This window comes from Hemiscyllium ocellatum, unplaced genomic scaffold (assembly GCF_020745735.1).
Source record: "Hemiscyllium ocellatum isolate sHemOce1 unplaced genomic scaffold, sHemOce1.pat.X.cur. R10, whole genome shotgun sequence".
NCBI classification, from domain to species: domain Eukaryota; kingdom Metazoa; phylum Chordata; class Chondrichthyes; order Orectolobiformes; family Hemiscylliidae; genus Hemiscyllium; species Hemiscyllium ocellatum.
This window is the reverse complement of record NW_026867604.1, coordinates 409,571-424,578: the sequence shown is the minus strand read 5'-3', so window position 1 is coordinate 424,578 and position 15,008 is coordinate 409,571. Positions and strand designations below refer to the sequence as shown.

The window sequence follows — 15,008 nt, the reverse complement described above, 5'->3', positions numbered from 1 at the left end:
GCCGACCCGATATCCCAACCCAATCTCGTCCCACCTGACAGCACACAGCCCATATCCCTCCAAAACCTTCCTATTTCATATACCCATCCAAATGTCTCTTGAATGTTACAATTGTACCAGCCTCCACCGCTTCCACTGGCAGCTCATTCCATTCATGCACCAACCTCGGCAGAAAACATTGCCCCGTAGATCTCTTTTCTATCTTTTCCCCTTTCACCCTAAACCTATGCCCTCTAGTTCTGGACTCCCCGACACCAGGGAAAAGACTTTGCCTATTAATCCTATCCATGTCCCTCATAATTTTTCAAACCTCTATAAAGACACCCCTCAGCCTCCAACGCTCCAGGGAATACAGCCCCAGCCTGTACAGCCTCTCCCTATAGACCAAATCCTCCAACCCTGGCAACATCAGTCTGAATATAGAGAAGAGTCCTGGATACCTGTTCTAATTCCAGGCACTTAATCAAAATTAGAACAACAAAATGCAAGCATCACCCAGTCCTTACTGCATTATAAGAACATCAAAAGGAAGAGGAGTCTGCTTTAAGGCACTCTAATTCACGACATCTGCAATTGCAGCCCACTCCAAAGAGACAAATTTCACAAGTCGCACCAAAATGAAATCCTACTCACAATAGTCATTGGATCATATTTCCGGCAGTGGGGCAACATATTCATTTCAGTGACTTCATTGCACCCTTTCTAGTAACTTTACCTCAATCATTCATTCAAAAAAAAATCACACTCCCTTTCGGGCGTGCATCTTGCAGTCAGTGCCCTGAATTGAATCCTGCAGCTATTTGTGGATCTAACTGAAGGTAAGATTGCTTTTAACTTCATGAGAGTGTCAGTTGGAGAGTTAATGTGTACTTTAGACTGAGAGGGAATATATCAAGGATATTTGAGGCATTATCTGACAGATATAAATCATACAGTTTCTCCATCTGATGCAGCACTTAACATATTCCGCCTCATCTAAGCACTAAATGCTATGGCAGTCCAAGTCAATGTCGTAAAACTTAAAATCTCCTACTATAACAATCCAATTGCTTCTGCAAGTCTCCCCAGTGCATATTTCTTCCTCTCTTGCCCGTTGGCTACTTGGGGGCCCACATTTCAACTCCAATAATGTCACTATCTCCTTCTTCTTAGCTTCACCCACAAAGCCTCACTGGGTGATCCTTCAGTTGTCACATCTCTGATTACTGCTGTGATACTTGCCTTAACAAAAATGCAAATCCCATTCCCTTCTTTCCACCACTTCTGTTCCGCCCAAACCACCTGTACCCTGTCACAATACGCTGCTTGTATTAATTGCTATTGCATAAAGAATACTTCTCAGCGATTCAGCTCTGGCTGTTACCTGTTTCTGCGGTCACTGCTCTGTTTGATGATAAACTTTCCATCGGCTTCTGAGTTGAATATGTCGTGTCGTCCCCATGTTCAGCAGTGTTTGGATCTGAAGGAATGGAGATACATTATAAGAATGATTCAAAGATGGATCTCTTTAATTCAGACATGGTGCAATGATTCCCAGCGTGTCATGTATTTCATGGAGGCAAGAATGCAATAGTGTTTTCACTGAGTTACTAATCCAGAGAATCTGCGAATGCTTTGGAGATTTGTTTTCAATCTTCACACTGCAGATGGTGGAATTTTAAATCGATGAAAAATAATATATCTGTAATGAAGAATCAACTGATGGCCATGAGACCATGTTCATTTGCTGGAAAAAGGATTACACTACTGGCTAATTAATCTCTTCTGGGAAGAAGCCCTCATCTGCTCTCGCCTACAAGTGAGATCAGATCTGCAGGAAAGTTACTGACATCCCACTTCGCTCAGTCACTCTATCACACTTACCTCAGTCACAATATCCCACATATGACAGTCACTGAATCGCAGTCTGCTTAGTCATGACATCTCACTGCATTAGCTCATGAAATTCTATTCCGCCTCTGTACTGACAGATTCGCTGCAATCTTTTGATCCATTCAATTGACGCACCACCTTCCTCTCGCCTCAGTTATTCAATCACACTACCATCACTCACAAACATGCAATTCCCTCAGTCACAGCATTTTCCATCGCTCAGTCACTGCATAACGCTTCCCGCAATGTCTAAATGACACTACCTTCAATTACATTGTAAAACTAATTTCAGACATGACATTCCAGACACGGGAACAACTAATCTAATACACCTCAATCACGGCTCACACTCTCCTCCTCAAAGGACATGACAGCTTCCACTGTCAAAATATTCCACTGCTCTCCATCACTACATTTCAACAGCATCAGTTAATCCACCTCTGTCTCCTCAATCACTCAATCACCCTCCCCTCATTCATTGTTTCCACCTGTGCTCAGTCACAACATCAGACTTCTGTACACCACTAACTTGGTCACTGGATGCTGTGTAATTGGAGAGATGTGATCAGAATGGTGGACTATATGTTACAAATATGGAATGGACTTGGAAGACGATTTCTTAGTGGACTTTGGAGTTCTTATACCTACAGGTTCCAGAGCAGATGAAAGTCTTGTCACTGCAAGAAAGAAATGCTGATGTATCTAGGAGTCACATGAGAGAGGAACACAACAAATTAGCTGTCAAGGCATCGCAGCTGTCTGACCCAATGTAAAGACCAATCCTGAAGAATTGGTCATTTCTCTGTAAATATAATCACAGGCTAACAAATTGCAAGCATCACCCTTTCATACAGCATGATAAGAAAATCAAAGGAATAGGATTCTGTTCAAGTCACTCTAATTTGCGACATGTCCAATTGCATTCCACTTCAAACAGTCAAACTGCACATGTCACACCAAACAGAAATTCTATTCCCAGTTATCATTGGAACATATTTTCAACAGTCGATGCAATATGGGCGGCACGGTGGCACAGTGGTTAGCACTGCTGCCTCACAGCGCCAGGAACCTGGGTTCAATTCCCGCCTCAGGCGGCTGACTGTGTGGAGTTTGCACGTTCTCCCCGTGTCTGCGTGGGTTTCCTCTGGGTGCTCCGGTTTCCTCCCACAGTCCAAAGATGTGCGCGTTAGGTGAATTGGTCATGCTAAATTGCCCGTAGTGTTAGGTAAGGGGTATATGTATGGGTGGGTTGCGCTTCGGCGGGTCGGTGTGGACTTGTTGGGCCGAAGGGCCTGTTTCCACACTGTAAGTAATCTAATCTATATTCATTTCAGTGAATTCATTGTACCTTTCAACGTTACTTGACCTCAAACTTTCATTCAAAAAAATCACACTCCCTTTCAGGCGTGCATCTTACACTCAGTGCCTTGAATTCAATCCTGCAGCTACTTGTGGATCTAATTGAAAGTGTGATTGCTTTAACCTTCACGGCAGTATCAATCGCAGAGTTAACGTGTACTTCCAGTGAGAGGGAATGTACCAAGGAAATTTGAGGCATTTTCAGAGACATATAAGTCATAGAGCTGCCCCAACCTAGCTCACAAGATGCAGCAGGTTGGGAATAGAATCTCACAGAGTCTTTCACTCAATACTGAACACAATCCCAAAAGTGCAACCTTGAAAACGTCCTGTGCAACTGCAACATAGCTTCCAACGTCTATCCTCAAAACCCTGACTGATGAACACCAATGTGCCCAAAGCATTGTTCAACGCCCTGTCTACCTGTGACTACACTTTCAGAGAATCGTGCACTTGAAACCCAAGGTCTCTCTGTTTCACTGTACTCCTTAAGGCCCGACTATTCACCACGAAAATCAAATATTGATTTGATTTTCCAAAATGCAACACCACACACTTGTATTTTTTAAACTCCATTTTCCATTTCTGAGCCCACTTCCGCAGACGTTTCAGGTTCTGCTGACAAACATCCTCACTGACTCTTTTAGTGTCATCTGGAAACTTACTAATCATGATTTGTACATTCTCATCCAAATCATTAATATCGATAACAATCAGGAATGGGCCCAGCTCCGAACGCTGAGGCCTTCCGCGATTTAAAGGCCTCCAGTCGGAAGAGCATCCTTTTACTATTACGGTCTGCTTTCCATCATCAAGACAATTGTGCATCAAATTGCCATCTTCCTCTGGATTCCATGCAATCTAACTTTCCAGAGCAGTCTACCACGTGGGACATTATGAAAGACCTGACTGAAATCAACATAGACGAGTTCAACCGCTTTGTCATCGTCAATCCTCCTGGTCAATTCATCAAAGAATTCTAACAAATTTGTGAGACATGATCTCCCACACACAAAACAATGCTGACTACTCCTAATCAAACCCTGCCTTTCCAAATTCACGTATATATTATATCCCAGAATTTTCTGAAGGAACTTATCGACTCCAGATGTTAGCATTATTGGTCTATGGTTCACAGATTTTTCTTAGCAGTCCTATGGAAACAGAGTGCGACATTTTTTACCGTCGAGCCTTCCGGGTCCTCGCCCGTGGCTAATGATGATACAAAAGGTGTCAGTTGGATCCATCGCAATTTCTTCCCTGGTCTCTTGAAGTCTTCTTGCATATATTTTGTCGGGACCATTTTGTCTGAAATGACATGACAGCTGCCTCTGTCACAATTTTCCTCTGCTCTCAGTCACTACATTTCACCACCATCGTTTAATCACGTTCATGCTCCTCAGTCACTTAATCTCACTCCCCTCATTCAATGTTTCCAATTACACTCAGTTACAGCATCACACCACTAACCTGGTCAATGCATTCCTCTTTTCTTAGTCAATATGTCACTCTGCCCTCAAACAATACATCACTCTCTCCTCAGTCAATACATTTCACTTCGCTCAGTCCATACATCGCACTTCCCTCAGTCACTCTGTCACATCCCGTCACACGATTGAAGTCTACGAACTCTAAGCTTGGCCTGTTGTTCTGAGTGGTATATGCTGCAGTTCACAATTCAGAGCTAGAGTTCCAGTAAACGGTTTCAGAGTATATCACGCCTTTTGCACAGTGTCCACACTGCACAGCAACTGACTGAAGGACATAGATTTGACTGCTGCTTATAAGATTAAGTAAAGGACTATCAGAATTTGTTATTGCTTTCAATGTGACGAAAATATCTATCAGAAAACATCCAGCCCGACTTAGAAAGAATTTAAATATCAAAATTGAGGCATAACCTGAATATGGCGCAGAAGATGACATGGGTTTGGAAGACGATATTTCAGAGGACGTTGGAGTTGTTTTACCGACAGTTCCATGACTTGTTTGAAGTTTTGTAACTGCAATAAAATAATGCAAGTGTGTCTCGGACACACAGAACAGAGGAGAACTACACAATTAAGGGCTTGACATCTACCAGTCTCAATATAGAGAGGAATCCTGAATACCTGGCCTCATCCCAGTCACTACCTCAAAATGACAATGACAAAATGTAAGCATCACCCAGTCCTTTCTGCATGATGATATCATACAAAAATAGGATCAAATTCCAGGGGGCGTAACGTTAGACATGTGCCATTAACTTATATTTGAAACAATCTACACGAACAAATCACAGCAATGAACATGCAAACCCCTCCGCCCAATAAACATTGCCAATCAATCCACCGAATCCTTGCATTCCATTTGCTGTGGTGCCTTAATTACGAATCTCCCAGAAATCATTCCACAGAATTAATTGAAAAAAGTCACATTACCCCGCACTTATTCGGTACTGAAACCTTACTGAGGTACAGAGACAATCCTTGGCGTAATGTTACCAATCGTTGTGGAATGAATCTGAAGTAGTGTTTGCATTTTGAACGTCATCAGTCGAAGATGGGAAGTGTAATTCCGACTACGAGGGAATTTAGCAATTAAGTTTGAAGTATAATCTGAGAGATGTGATCAGAATGGTGAACTATATGTCAAAAATATGGAATGTATTTGGAAGACGATTTCTCGGTGGACTTTGGAGTCCTTATACCTACAGGTTCCAGAGCTGATGAAAGTCTTATCACTGCATGAAAGAAATGCTGATACATCTAGGAGTCACATGAGAGAGGAACACAACAAATTAGCGGTCAAGACATCACAGCTGTCTATCCCAATGTAAAATTCTGAACAATTGATCATTTCCCTGTCAATAGATCACAGGCTAACAAAATGCAAGCATCACCCACTCATACTGCATGATAAGAATATCAAAGGAATAGGATTCTGTTCAAGTTATTCTAATTAGCGACATGTCCAATTGCATTCCACTTCAAACAGTCTAACTGCACAAGTCACACCAACAAGAAATTCTATTCCCAATAATCATTGGAACATATTCTCAGCAGTCGATGCAATATATTCATTTCAGTGAATTCATTGTACCTTTCAACGTAACTTTTCCTCAAACTTTCATTCAAAAAAAAATCACCCTCTCTTTCGGGCGTGCATCGCACACTCAGTGCCCTGAATTCAATCCTGAATCTACTTTTGGATCTAACTGAAAGTGTGTTTGCTTTGACCTTCATGGCAGTGTCAATCGCAGAATTAACGTGTACTTCGACTGAAAGGGAATGTATCAAGGACATTTGAGGCATTTTCAGAGAGATATAAATCATAGAGCTGCCACAACCTGGTACATAAGATGCAGCAGATTTGGAATAGAATCTCACAGTGGACTTTGGCTCAATATTGAACACAATCCCAAAAGTGCAGTCTCAAAAACGTCCTGTGCAACTGCAACATAGCTTCCAACGTCTATCCTCAATACCCTGACAGATGAACACCAATGTGCCCAAAGCATTGTTCAATGCCCTGTCTACCTATTATTACGCCTTCAGAGAATCGTGCATTTGAACCCCAAGGTCTCTCTGTTTCACTGTACTCCTTAAGGCCCTACCATTCACCAAGAAAACCGAACATTGAATTGAGTTTCCAAAATGCAACCCTACACACTTCTCTATATCTAACTCCATTTTCCATTTCTGAGCCCACTTTCGCAGATGTTTCAGGTTCTGCTGCCAAATATCCTCACTCACTCTTTTAATGTCATCTGGAAACTTACTAACCATGATTTCTACATTCTCGTCCAAATCATTAATATAGATAACAATCAGGAATGGGCCCAGCTTCGACCGCTGAGGCCTTCCGCGAATCACAGGCCTCCAGTCAGAAGAGCATCCTTCCTTACGGTCTGCTTCCTATCATCAAGGCAATTGTACATCAAATTGCCATCTTCCACTAGATTCCATGCACTCTAACTTTCCAGAGCAGTCTGCCACGTGGGACATTATGAAAGACCTGACTGAAATCAACATAGACGAGTTCAACTGCTTTGCCATCGTCAATCCTCCTGGTCAATTCATCAAAGAATTCTAACAAATTTGTGAGGCATGATCTCCCAAACTCAAAACAATGCTGACTACTCCTAATCAAACCCTGCCTTTCCAAATTCACGTATATATTATATCCCAGAATTTTCTGAAGGAACTTATCGATTCCAGATGTTAGCATTATTGGTCTACAGTTCCCAGATTTTTCTTTGCAGTCCTTATGGAAACAGAGTACGACATTCTTTACCGTCGAGTTCTCCGGGACTTCACCCGTGGCGAATGATGATGCAAAAGGTATCAGCTGGGTCCCTCACAATATCTTTTCCGGTCTCTATAAATATTCTTACATATATTTTGTCAGGACCAGAGGTTTGATGCACCTTCACACATTATAGTGCATACAATATCACCGCTATGCTGAGAAGGAATGTCCCCAAGATACAACCACTAATTTCGCCCAGTTCTATTCCTTCTCTAGTTATTCATTTTTCTTTAATACAACTGCGGAATCCTTTTGGATTCTCCATAATCCTCTCACCCTCAGCTATTTCGTGTCTCTTTTCGATTTCATGATTTCCTCCCTCAGTAAAGTCCTGTTTCCGCTGAATGCTTATAGGAATTCCCTTGATTCCAGCTGCCTGCAACTGAGCCATGTCTCCTATAACAATCCAATTGCTCCTGCAGGTCTCCCCAATATCCTGGCATATTTATTACTCATATTCCCATTGACTATTTGGGGGCCTAAAATACATCCCCAGTAATGTCACCATCCCCATCTTATTTCTCTACTCCATCTACAAGCCTCACTGGGTTATCCTTTAGTTATTTCATCTCTGATTACTGCCTCAATACACGCCTTATACAAAAATGCAGACCCTGCTCCCTTCTTTCCACCACTTCTGTCCCTCCTAAACCACCTGCGCTCTGGCACATTACTCTGCTTTTAGTCATTGCTATTGTGTAAAAAGTACTTTTCAGCGATTCAGCGCTGGCTGTTACCTGTTTCTGCCGCCACTGCTCTGTTTGATGAAGAACTTTCTGTCGGTTTCTGAGTTGAATATGTCGTGTCGTTCCCATTTTCAGCAGTGTTTGGATCTGAAGGAATGGAGATACAGTATAAGAATGAATCAAAGATGGAACTCTTTAATTCAGACATTTCTCAATAATTCCCAGCGTGCCATGTATTTCATGGAGGCAAGAGCCCAGCAGTATTTTCACTATTATTAATTCAGATATTCTGGATACCTGGTTTCAAATCTTCCAACTGCAGATGGTGCAATTTTAATTCGATGCAAAATAACATATTTGGCATGAAGAATCTATTGATGGCCATGAAACCATGTTCATTTGCTGGAAAACTGACGCCACTGGCTAATTAATCTCTTTCAGGGAAGGAAACCTCATCTGCTCTGAACTGGAAGTGAGTACTGATCTACAGCACTGTTCTTGACATCCCACTTCACTGAGTCACTCTATCACACTTTTCTCAGTCACAAGGTCCACACGTCTCAGTCACTGTATCTCAGTCTGTTTAGTTATTACATCCCACTGCATTAACTCACGAAATTCCATTCCTCTCGGTACCAACAGATTCACTGCAGTCATTTAATCTATTCACTTGAAGCATCACCTTCCGTTCACTTCAGTTATTCTATCACACTACCATCACTCACGAACACGCAATTCATTCAGTCGCTGCATATCGCTTCCCTCAATCTCTAAATGGCATTGTGCTCAATAACATCGTAAAACCTATTTCTGACATGATATTCGACACAGATGAGTAACTAATCCGATTTACCTCAGTCACTACATCCCACTTTCCACCTCAAATGACATGACAGCTGCCTCGGTCACAATTTGCCACAGCTCTCAGTCACTACATTTCACCACCATCGGTTACTCAAGTTCACGATCCCCAGTCACTTAATCTCACTCCCCTCATTCATTGTTTCCAATTACACTCAGTCACAGCATCACATTACTGAACACCAATAACCTCGTCAATGCTTACCTCTTTTCTTAGTCAATACATCACTCTTCCCTCAATCAATAATCACTCTCTCCTCAGTCAATACGTTTCACTTCGCTCAGTCCATACATCGCACTTCCCTCAGTCACATCCGTCACACGATTGCAGCCCACGAACTCTAAATTTGGCCTGTTGTTCTGAGTGGCATGTGCTGCGTTTCACAATTCAGAGCTAGAGTTCCAGTAAACGGTTTCAGAGAATATCACGCATTTTTCACAGTGTACACACTGCACAGCAACTAACTGAAGGACATAGGCCTTGACTAAATCTTATTAGCAACAGTTAAACCTATCAGAAGGTGTTATTGTTTTCAATGTCACGAAAATATCTAACAGAAAACATCCAGCCCGACTTAGAGAGAATTTAAATATCAAAATTGAGGCATAACCTGAATATGGCGCAGAAGATGACATGGGTTTGGAAGACGATATTTCAGAGGACGTTGGCGTTGTTTTACCGACAGCTCCATGACTTGTTAGACGTTTTGGAACTGCAATAAAATAATGTAAGTATGTCTCGGACATACAGAACAGAGGAGAACTACACAATTGATGGCATGACATCTACCAGTCTCAATATAGAGAAGAATCCTGAATACCTGGCCTAATCCCAGTCACTACCTCAAAATGACAATGACAAAATGTCAGCGTCAAACAGTCCTTTCTGCATGATGACATCATACAAAAACAGGATCAAATTCCAAGGGACGGAACGTTAGATATGTGCCATTAACTTCTATTTGAAATAATCTACACGTACAAGTTACAGCAATGAACATGCAAACCCCTCCGCACAAAAATCATTGCCAATCATTCCACTGAATCCTTGCATTCCGTTTGCTGTGGTGCCTTAATTACGAATCTCCCAGAAATCATTCCACAGAATTAATTGAAAAAAGTCACATGACCCCGCACTTACTCGGTACTGAAAACTTACTGAGGTCGAGAGACAATCCTTGACGTAATGTTACCGATCGTTGTGGAATGAATCTGAAGTAGTGTTTGCATTTTTCACGTCATGACAGAATCCATCGGAGATGGAAAGTGTAATTCCGACTAAGAGGGAATTTAATAATTAAGTTTGAAGTATAATCTGGGAGATGTGATCAGAATGGTGGACTATATGTCATAAATATGGAATGTATTTGGAAGACGATTTCTCAGTGGACTTTGGAGTTCTTATACCTACAGGTTCCAGAGCTGATGAAAGTCTTGTCACTGAAAGAAATGCTGATACATCTAGGTGTCACATGAGAGAGGAACACAACAAATAAACGGTCAAGATATCACAGCTACCTATCCCAATGTAAAGACCAATCCTGAACAAGTGGTCTTTTCCCTGTCAATAGATCACAGTCTAACACAATGCAAGCATCACCCATTCATACTGCATGATAAGAACATCAAAGGAATAGGATTCTGTTCAAGTTATTCTAATTAGCGACAAGTCCAATTGCATTTTACTTCAAACAGTCAAACTGCACAAGTCACACCAACAAGAAATTCTATTCCCAATAATCATTGGAACACATTCTCAGCAGTTGATGCAATATATTCATTTCAGTGAATTCATTGTACCTTTCAACGTAACTTTAACTCAAAGCTTTCATTCAAAAAAATCCCCCTCCCTTTCCGGGGTGCATCTTACACTCAGTGCCCTGAATTCAATCCTGCATCTAATTTTGGATCTAACTGAAAGTGTGATTGATTTGACCTTCATGACAGTGTCAATCGCAGAATTAACTTCGACTGAGAGGGAATGCAACAAGGGCATTTGAGGCATTTTCAGAGAGATATAAATCATAGAGCTGCCCCAACCTGGTGCATAAGATGCAGCAGATTTGGAATAGAATCTCACAGTGGACCTTGGCTCAATATTGAACACAATCCCAAAAGTGCAGTCTCAAAAACGTCCTGTGCAACTGCAACATAGCTTCCAACGTCTATACTCAATACCCTGACTGATGAACACCAATGTGCCCAAAGCATTGTTCAATGCCCAGTCTACCTAAGATTACGCCTTCAGAGAATCGTGCATTTGAACCCCAAGGTCTCTCTGTTTCTCTGTACTCCTTAAGGCCCTACCATTCACCAAGAAAATCGAACATTGAATTGAGTTTCCAAAATGCAACCCTACACACTTCTCTATATCTAACTCCATTTTCCATTTCTGAGCCCACTTTCGCAAATATTTCAGGTTCTGCTGCCAAATATCCTCACTCACTCTTTTAATGTCATCTGGAAACTTACTAATCATGATTTCTACATTCTCGTCCAAATCATTAATATAGATAACAATCAGGAATGGGCCCAGCTCCGAACGCTGAGGCGTTCCGTGAATCAAAGGCCTCCAGTCAGAAGAGCATCCTTCCTTACGGTCTGCTTCCCATCATCAAGGCAATTGTACATCAATTTGCCATCTTCCACTAGATTCCATGCACTCTAACTTTCCAGAGCAGTCTGCCACGTGGGACATTATGAAAGACCTGACTGAAATCAACATAGACGAGTTCAATAGCCTTGTCATCGTCAATCCTCCTGGTCAATTCATCAAAGAATTCTAACAAATTTGTGAGGCATGATCTCCCAAACTCAAAACAATGCTGACTACTCCTAATCAAACCCTGCCTTTCCAAATTCACGTATATATTATATACCAGAATTTTCTGAAGGAACTTATCGATTCCAGATGTTAGCATTATTGGTCTACAGTTCCCAGATTTTTCTTTGCAGTCCTTATGGAAACAGAGTACGACATTCTTTACCGTCGAGTTCTCCGGGACTTCACCCGTGGCGAATGATGATGCAAAAGGTATCAGCTGGGTCCCTCACAATTTCTTTTCCGGTCTCTATAAATATTCTTACATATATTTTGTCAGGACCAGAAGTTTGATGCACCTACACACATTATAATGCATACAATATCACCGCTATGCTGAGAAGGAATGCCCCCAAGATATGACCACTAATTTCGCCCAGTTCTATTCCTTCTCTAGTTATTCTTTTTCCTTTAATACAACTGCGGAATCCTTTTGGATTCTCCATAATCCTCTCACCCTCAGCTATTTCGTGTCTCTTTTCGATTTCATGATTTCCTCTCTCAGTAAAGTCCTGTTTCCCCTAAATGCTTGTACGAATTCCCTTGATTCCAGCTGCCTGCAACTGAGCCATGTCTCCTATAACAATCCAATTGCTCCTGCAGGTCTCCCCAATATCCCGGCATATTTATTACTCATATTCCCATTGACTATTTGGGGGCCTAAAATACATCCCCAGTAATGTCACCATCCCCTTCTTATTTCTCGACTCCATCTACAAGCCTCACTGGGTTATCCTTTAGTTATTTCATCTCTGATTACTGCCTCAATACACGCCTTATACAAAAATGCAGACCCTGCTCCCTTCTTTCCACCACTTCTGTCCCTCCTAAACCACCTGCGCTCTGGCACATTACTCTGCTTTTAGTCATTGCTATTGTGTAAAAAGTACTTTTCAGCGATTCAGCGCTGGCTGTTACCTGTTTCTGCCGCCACTGCTCTGTTTGATGAAGAACTTTCTGTCGGTTTCTGAGTTGAATATGTCGTGTCGTTCCCATTTTCAGCAGTGTTTGGATCTGAAGGAATGGAGATACAGTATAAGAATGAATCAAAGATGGAACTCTTTAATTCAGACATTTCTCAATAATTCCCAGCGTGCCATGTATTGCATGGAGGCAAGAGCCCAGCAGTATTTTCACTATTATTAATTCAGATATTCTGGATACCTGGTTTCAAATCTTCCAACTGCAGATGGTGCAATTTTAATTCGATGCAAAATAACATATTTGGCATGAAGAATCTATTGATGGCCATGAAACCATGTTCATTTGCTGGAAAACTGACGCCACTGGCTAATTAATCTCTTTCAGGGAAGGAAACCTCATCTGCTCTGAACTGGAAGTGAGTACTGATCTACAGCACTGTTCTTGACATCCCACTTCACTGAGTCACTCTATCACACTTTTCTCAGTCACAAGGTCCACACGTCTCAGTCACTGTATCTCAGTCTGTTTAGTTATTACATCCCACTGCATTAACTCACGAAATTCCATTCCTCTCGGTACCAACAGATTCACTGCAGTCATTTAATCTATTCACTTGAAGCATCACCTTCCGTTCACTTCAGTTATTCTATCACACTACCATCACTCACGAACACACAATTCATTCAGTCGCTGCATATCGCTTCCCTCAATCTCTAAATGGCATTGTGCTCAATAACATCGTAAAACCTATTTCTGACATGATATTCGACACAGATTAGCCACTAATCCGATTTACCTCAGTCACTACATCCCACTTTCCACCTCAAATGACATGACAGCTGCCTCGGTCACAATTTTCCACTGCTCTCGGTCACTACAATTCACCACCATCGGTTACTGAAGTTCACGCTCCGCAGTCACTTAATCTCATTCCCCTCATTCATTGTTTCCAATTACACTCAGTCACAGCATCACACTATTGAACACCAATAACCTGGTCAATGCTTACCTCTTTTCTTAGTCAATACATCACTCTTCCCTCAATCAATAATCACTCTCTCCTCAGTCAATACGTTTCACTTCGCTCAGTCCATACATCGCACTTCCCTCAGTCACATCCGTCACACGATTGCAGTCCACGAACTCTAAGTTTGGCCTGTTGTTCTGAGTGGCATGTGCTGCGTTTCACAATTCAGAGCTAGAGTTCCAGTAAACGGTTTCAGAGAATATCACGCATTTTTCACAGTGTACACACTGCACAGCAACTAACTGAAGGACATAGGCCTTGACTAAATCTTATTAGCAACAGTTAAACCAATCAGAAGGTGTTATTGTTTTCAATGTCACGAAAATATCTAACAGAAAACATCCAGCCCGACTTAGAGAGAATTTAAATATCAAAATTGAGGCATAACCTGAATATGGCGCAGAAGATGACACGGGTTTCGAAGACGATATTTCAGAGGACGTTGGCGTTGTTTTACCGACAGCTCCATGACTTGTTAGACGTTTTGGAGCTGCAATAAAATAATGTAAGTATGTCTCGGACATACAGAATAGAGGAGAACTACACAATTGATGACATGACATCTACCAGTCTCAATATAGAGAAGAATCCTGAATACCTGGCCTCATCCCAGTCACTACATCAAAATGAGAATGACAAAATGTCAGCGTCAAACAGTCCTTTCTGCATGATGACATCATACAAAAACAGGATCAAATTCCAAGGGACGGAACGTTAGATATGTGCCATTAACTTCTATTTGAAATAATCTACACGTACAAGTTACAGCAATCAACATGCAAACCCCTCCGCCCAATAATCATTGCCAATCATTCCACTGAATCCTTGCATTCCATTTGCTGTGGTGCCTTAATTACGAATCTCCCAGAAATCGTTCCACAGAATTAATTGAAAAAAGTCACATGACCCCGCACTTACTCGGTACTGAAACCTTACTGAAGTCGAGAGACAATCCTTGACGTAATGTTACCAATATTTATGGAATGAATCTGAAGTAGTGTTTGCCTTTTTAACGTCATGACAGGATCCATCGGAGATGGAAAGTGTAATTCCGACTAAGAAGGAATTTAATAATTAAGTTTGAAGTATAATCTGGGAGATGTGATCAGAATGGTGGACTATATGTCATAAATATGGAATGTATTTGGAAGACGATTTCTCAGTGGAC

General features: G+C 41.6%; 1 protein-coding gene across 5 annotated transcripts in view; it reads right to left on the bottom strand.

The window, feature by feature from the left end:
* LOC132809105 (mucin-5AC-like) overlaps window positions 1-15,008 on the bottom strand; it is a 78,436-nt gene that overhangs the window by 10,413 nt on the left and 53,015 nt on the right. For 4 of the 5 annotated variants that reach the window (XM_060822511.1, XM_060822512.1, XM_060822508.1 and 1 more), the window contains 6 exons: window positions 14,229-14,330; window positions 12,808-12,903; window positions 9,680-9,781; window positions 8,259-8,354; window positions 5,133-5,234; window positions 1,364-1,459 (listed from right to left, as the gene is read on the bottom strand). In XM_060822511.1, the coding sequence (XP_060678494.1) occupies window positions 1,364-1,459; window positions 5,133-5,234; window positions 8,259-8,354; window positions 9,680-9,781; window positions 12,808-12,903; window positions 14,229-14,330 (594 nt within the window). The remainder of the gene's footprint in view (window positions 1-1,363; window positions 1,460-5,132; window positions 5,235-8,258; window positions 8,355-9,679; window positions 9,782-12,807; window positions 12,904-14,228; window positions 14,331-15,008) is intronic. The other variant, XM_060822509.1, reaches the window with a different exon arrangement.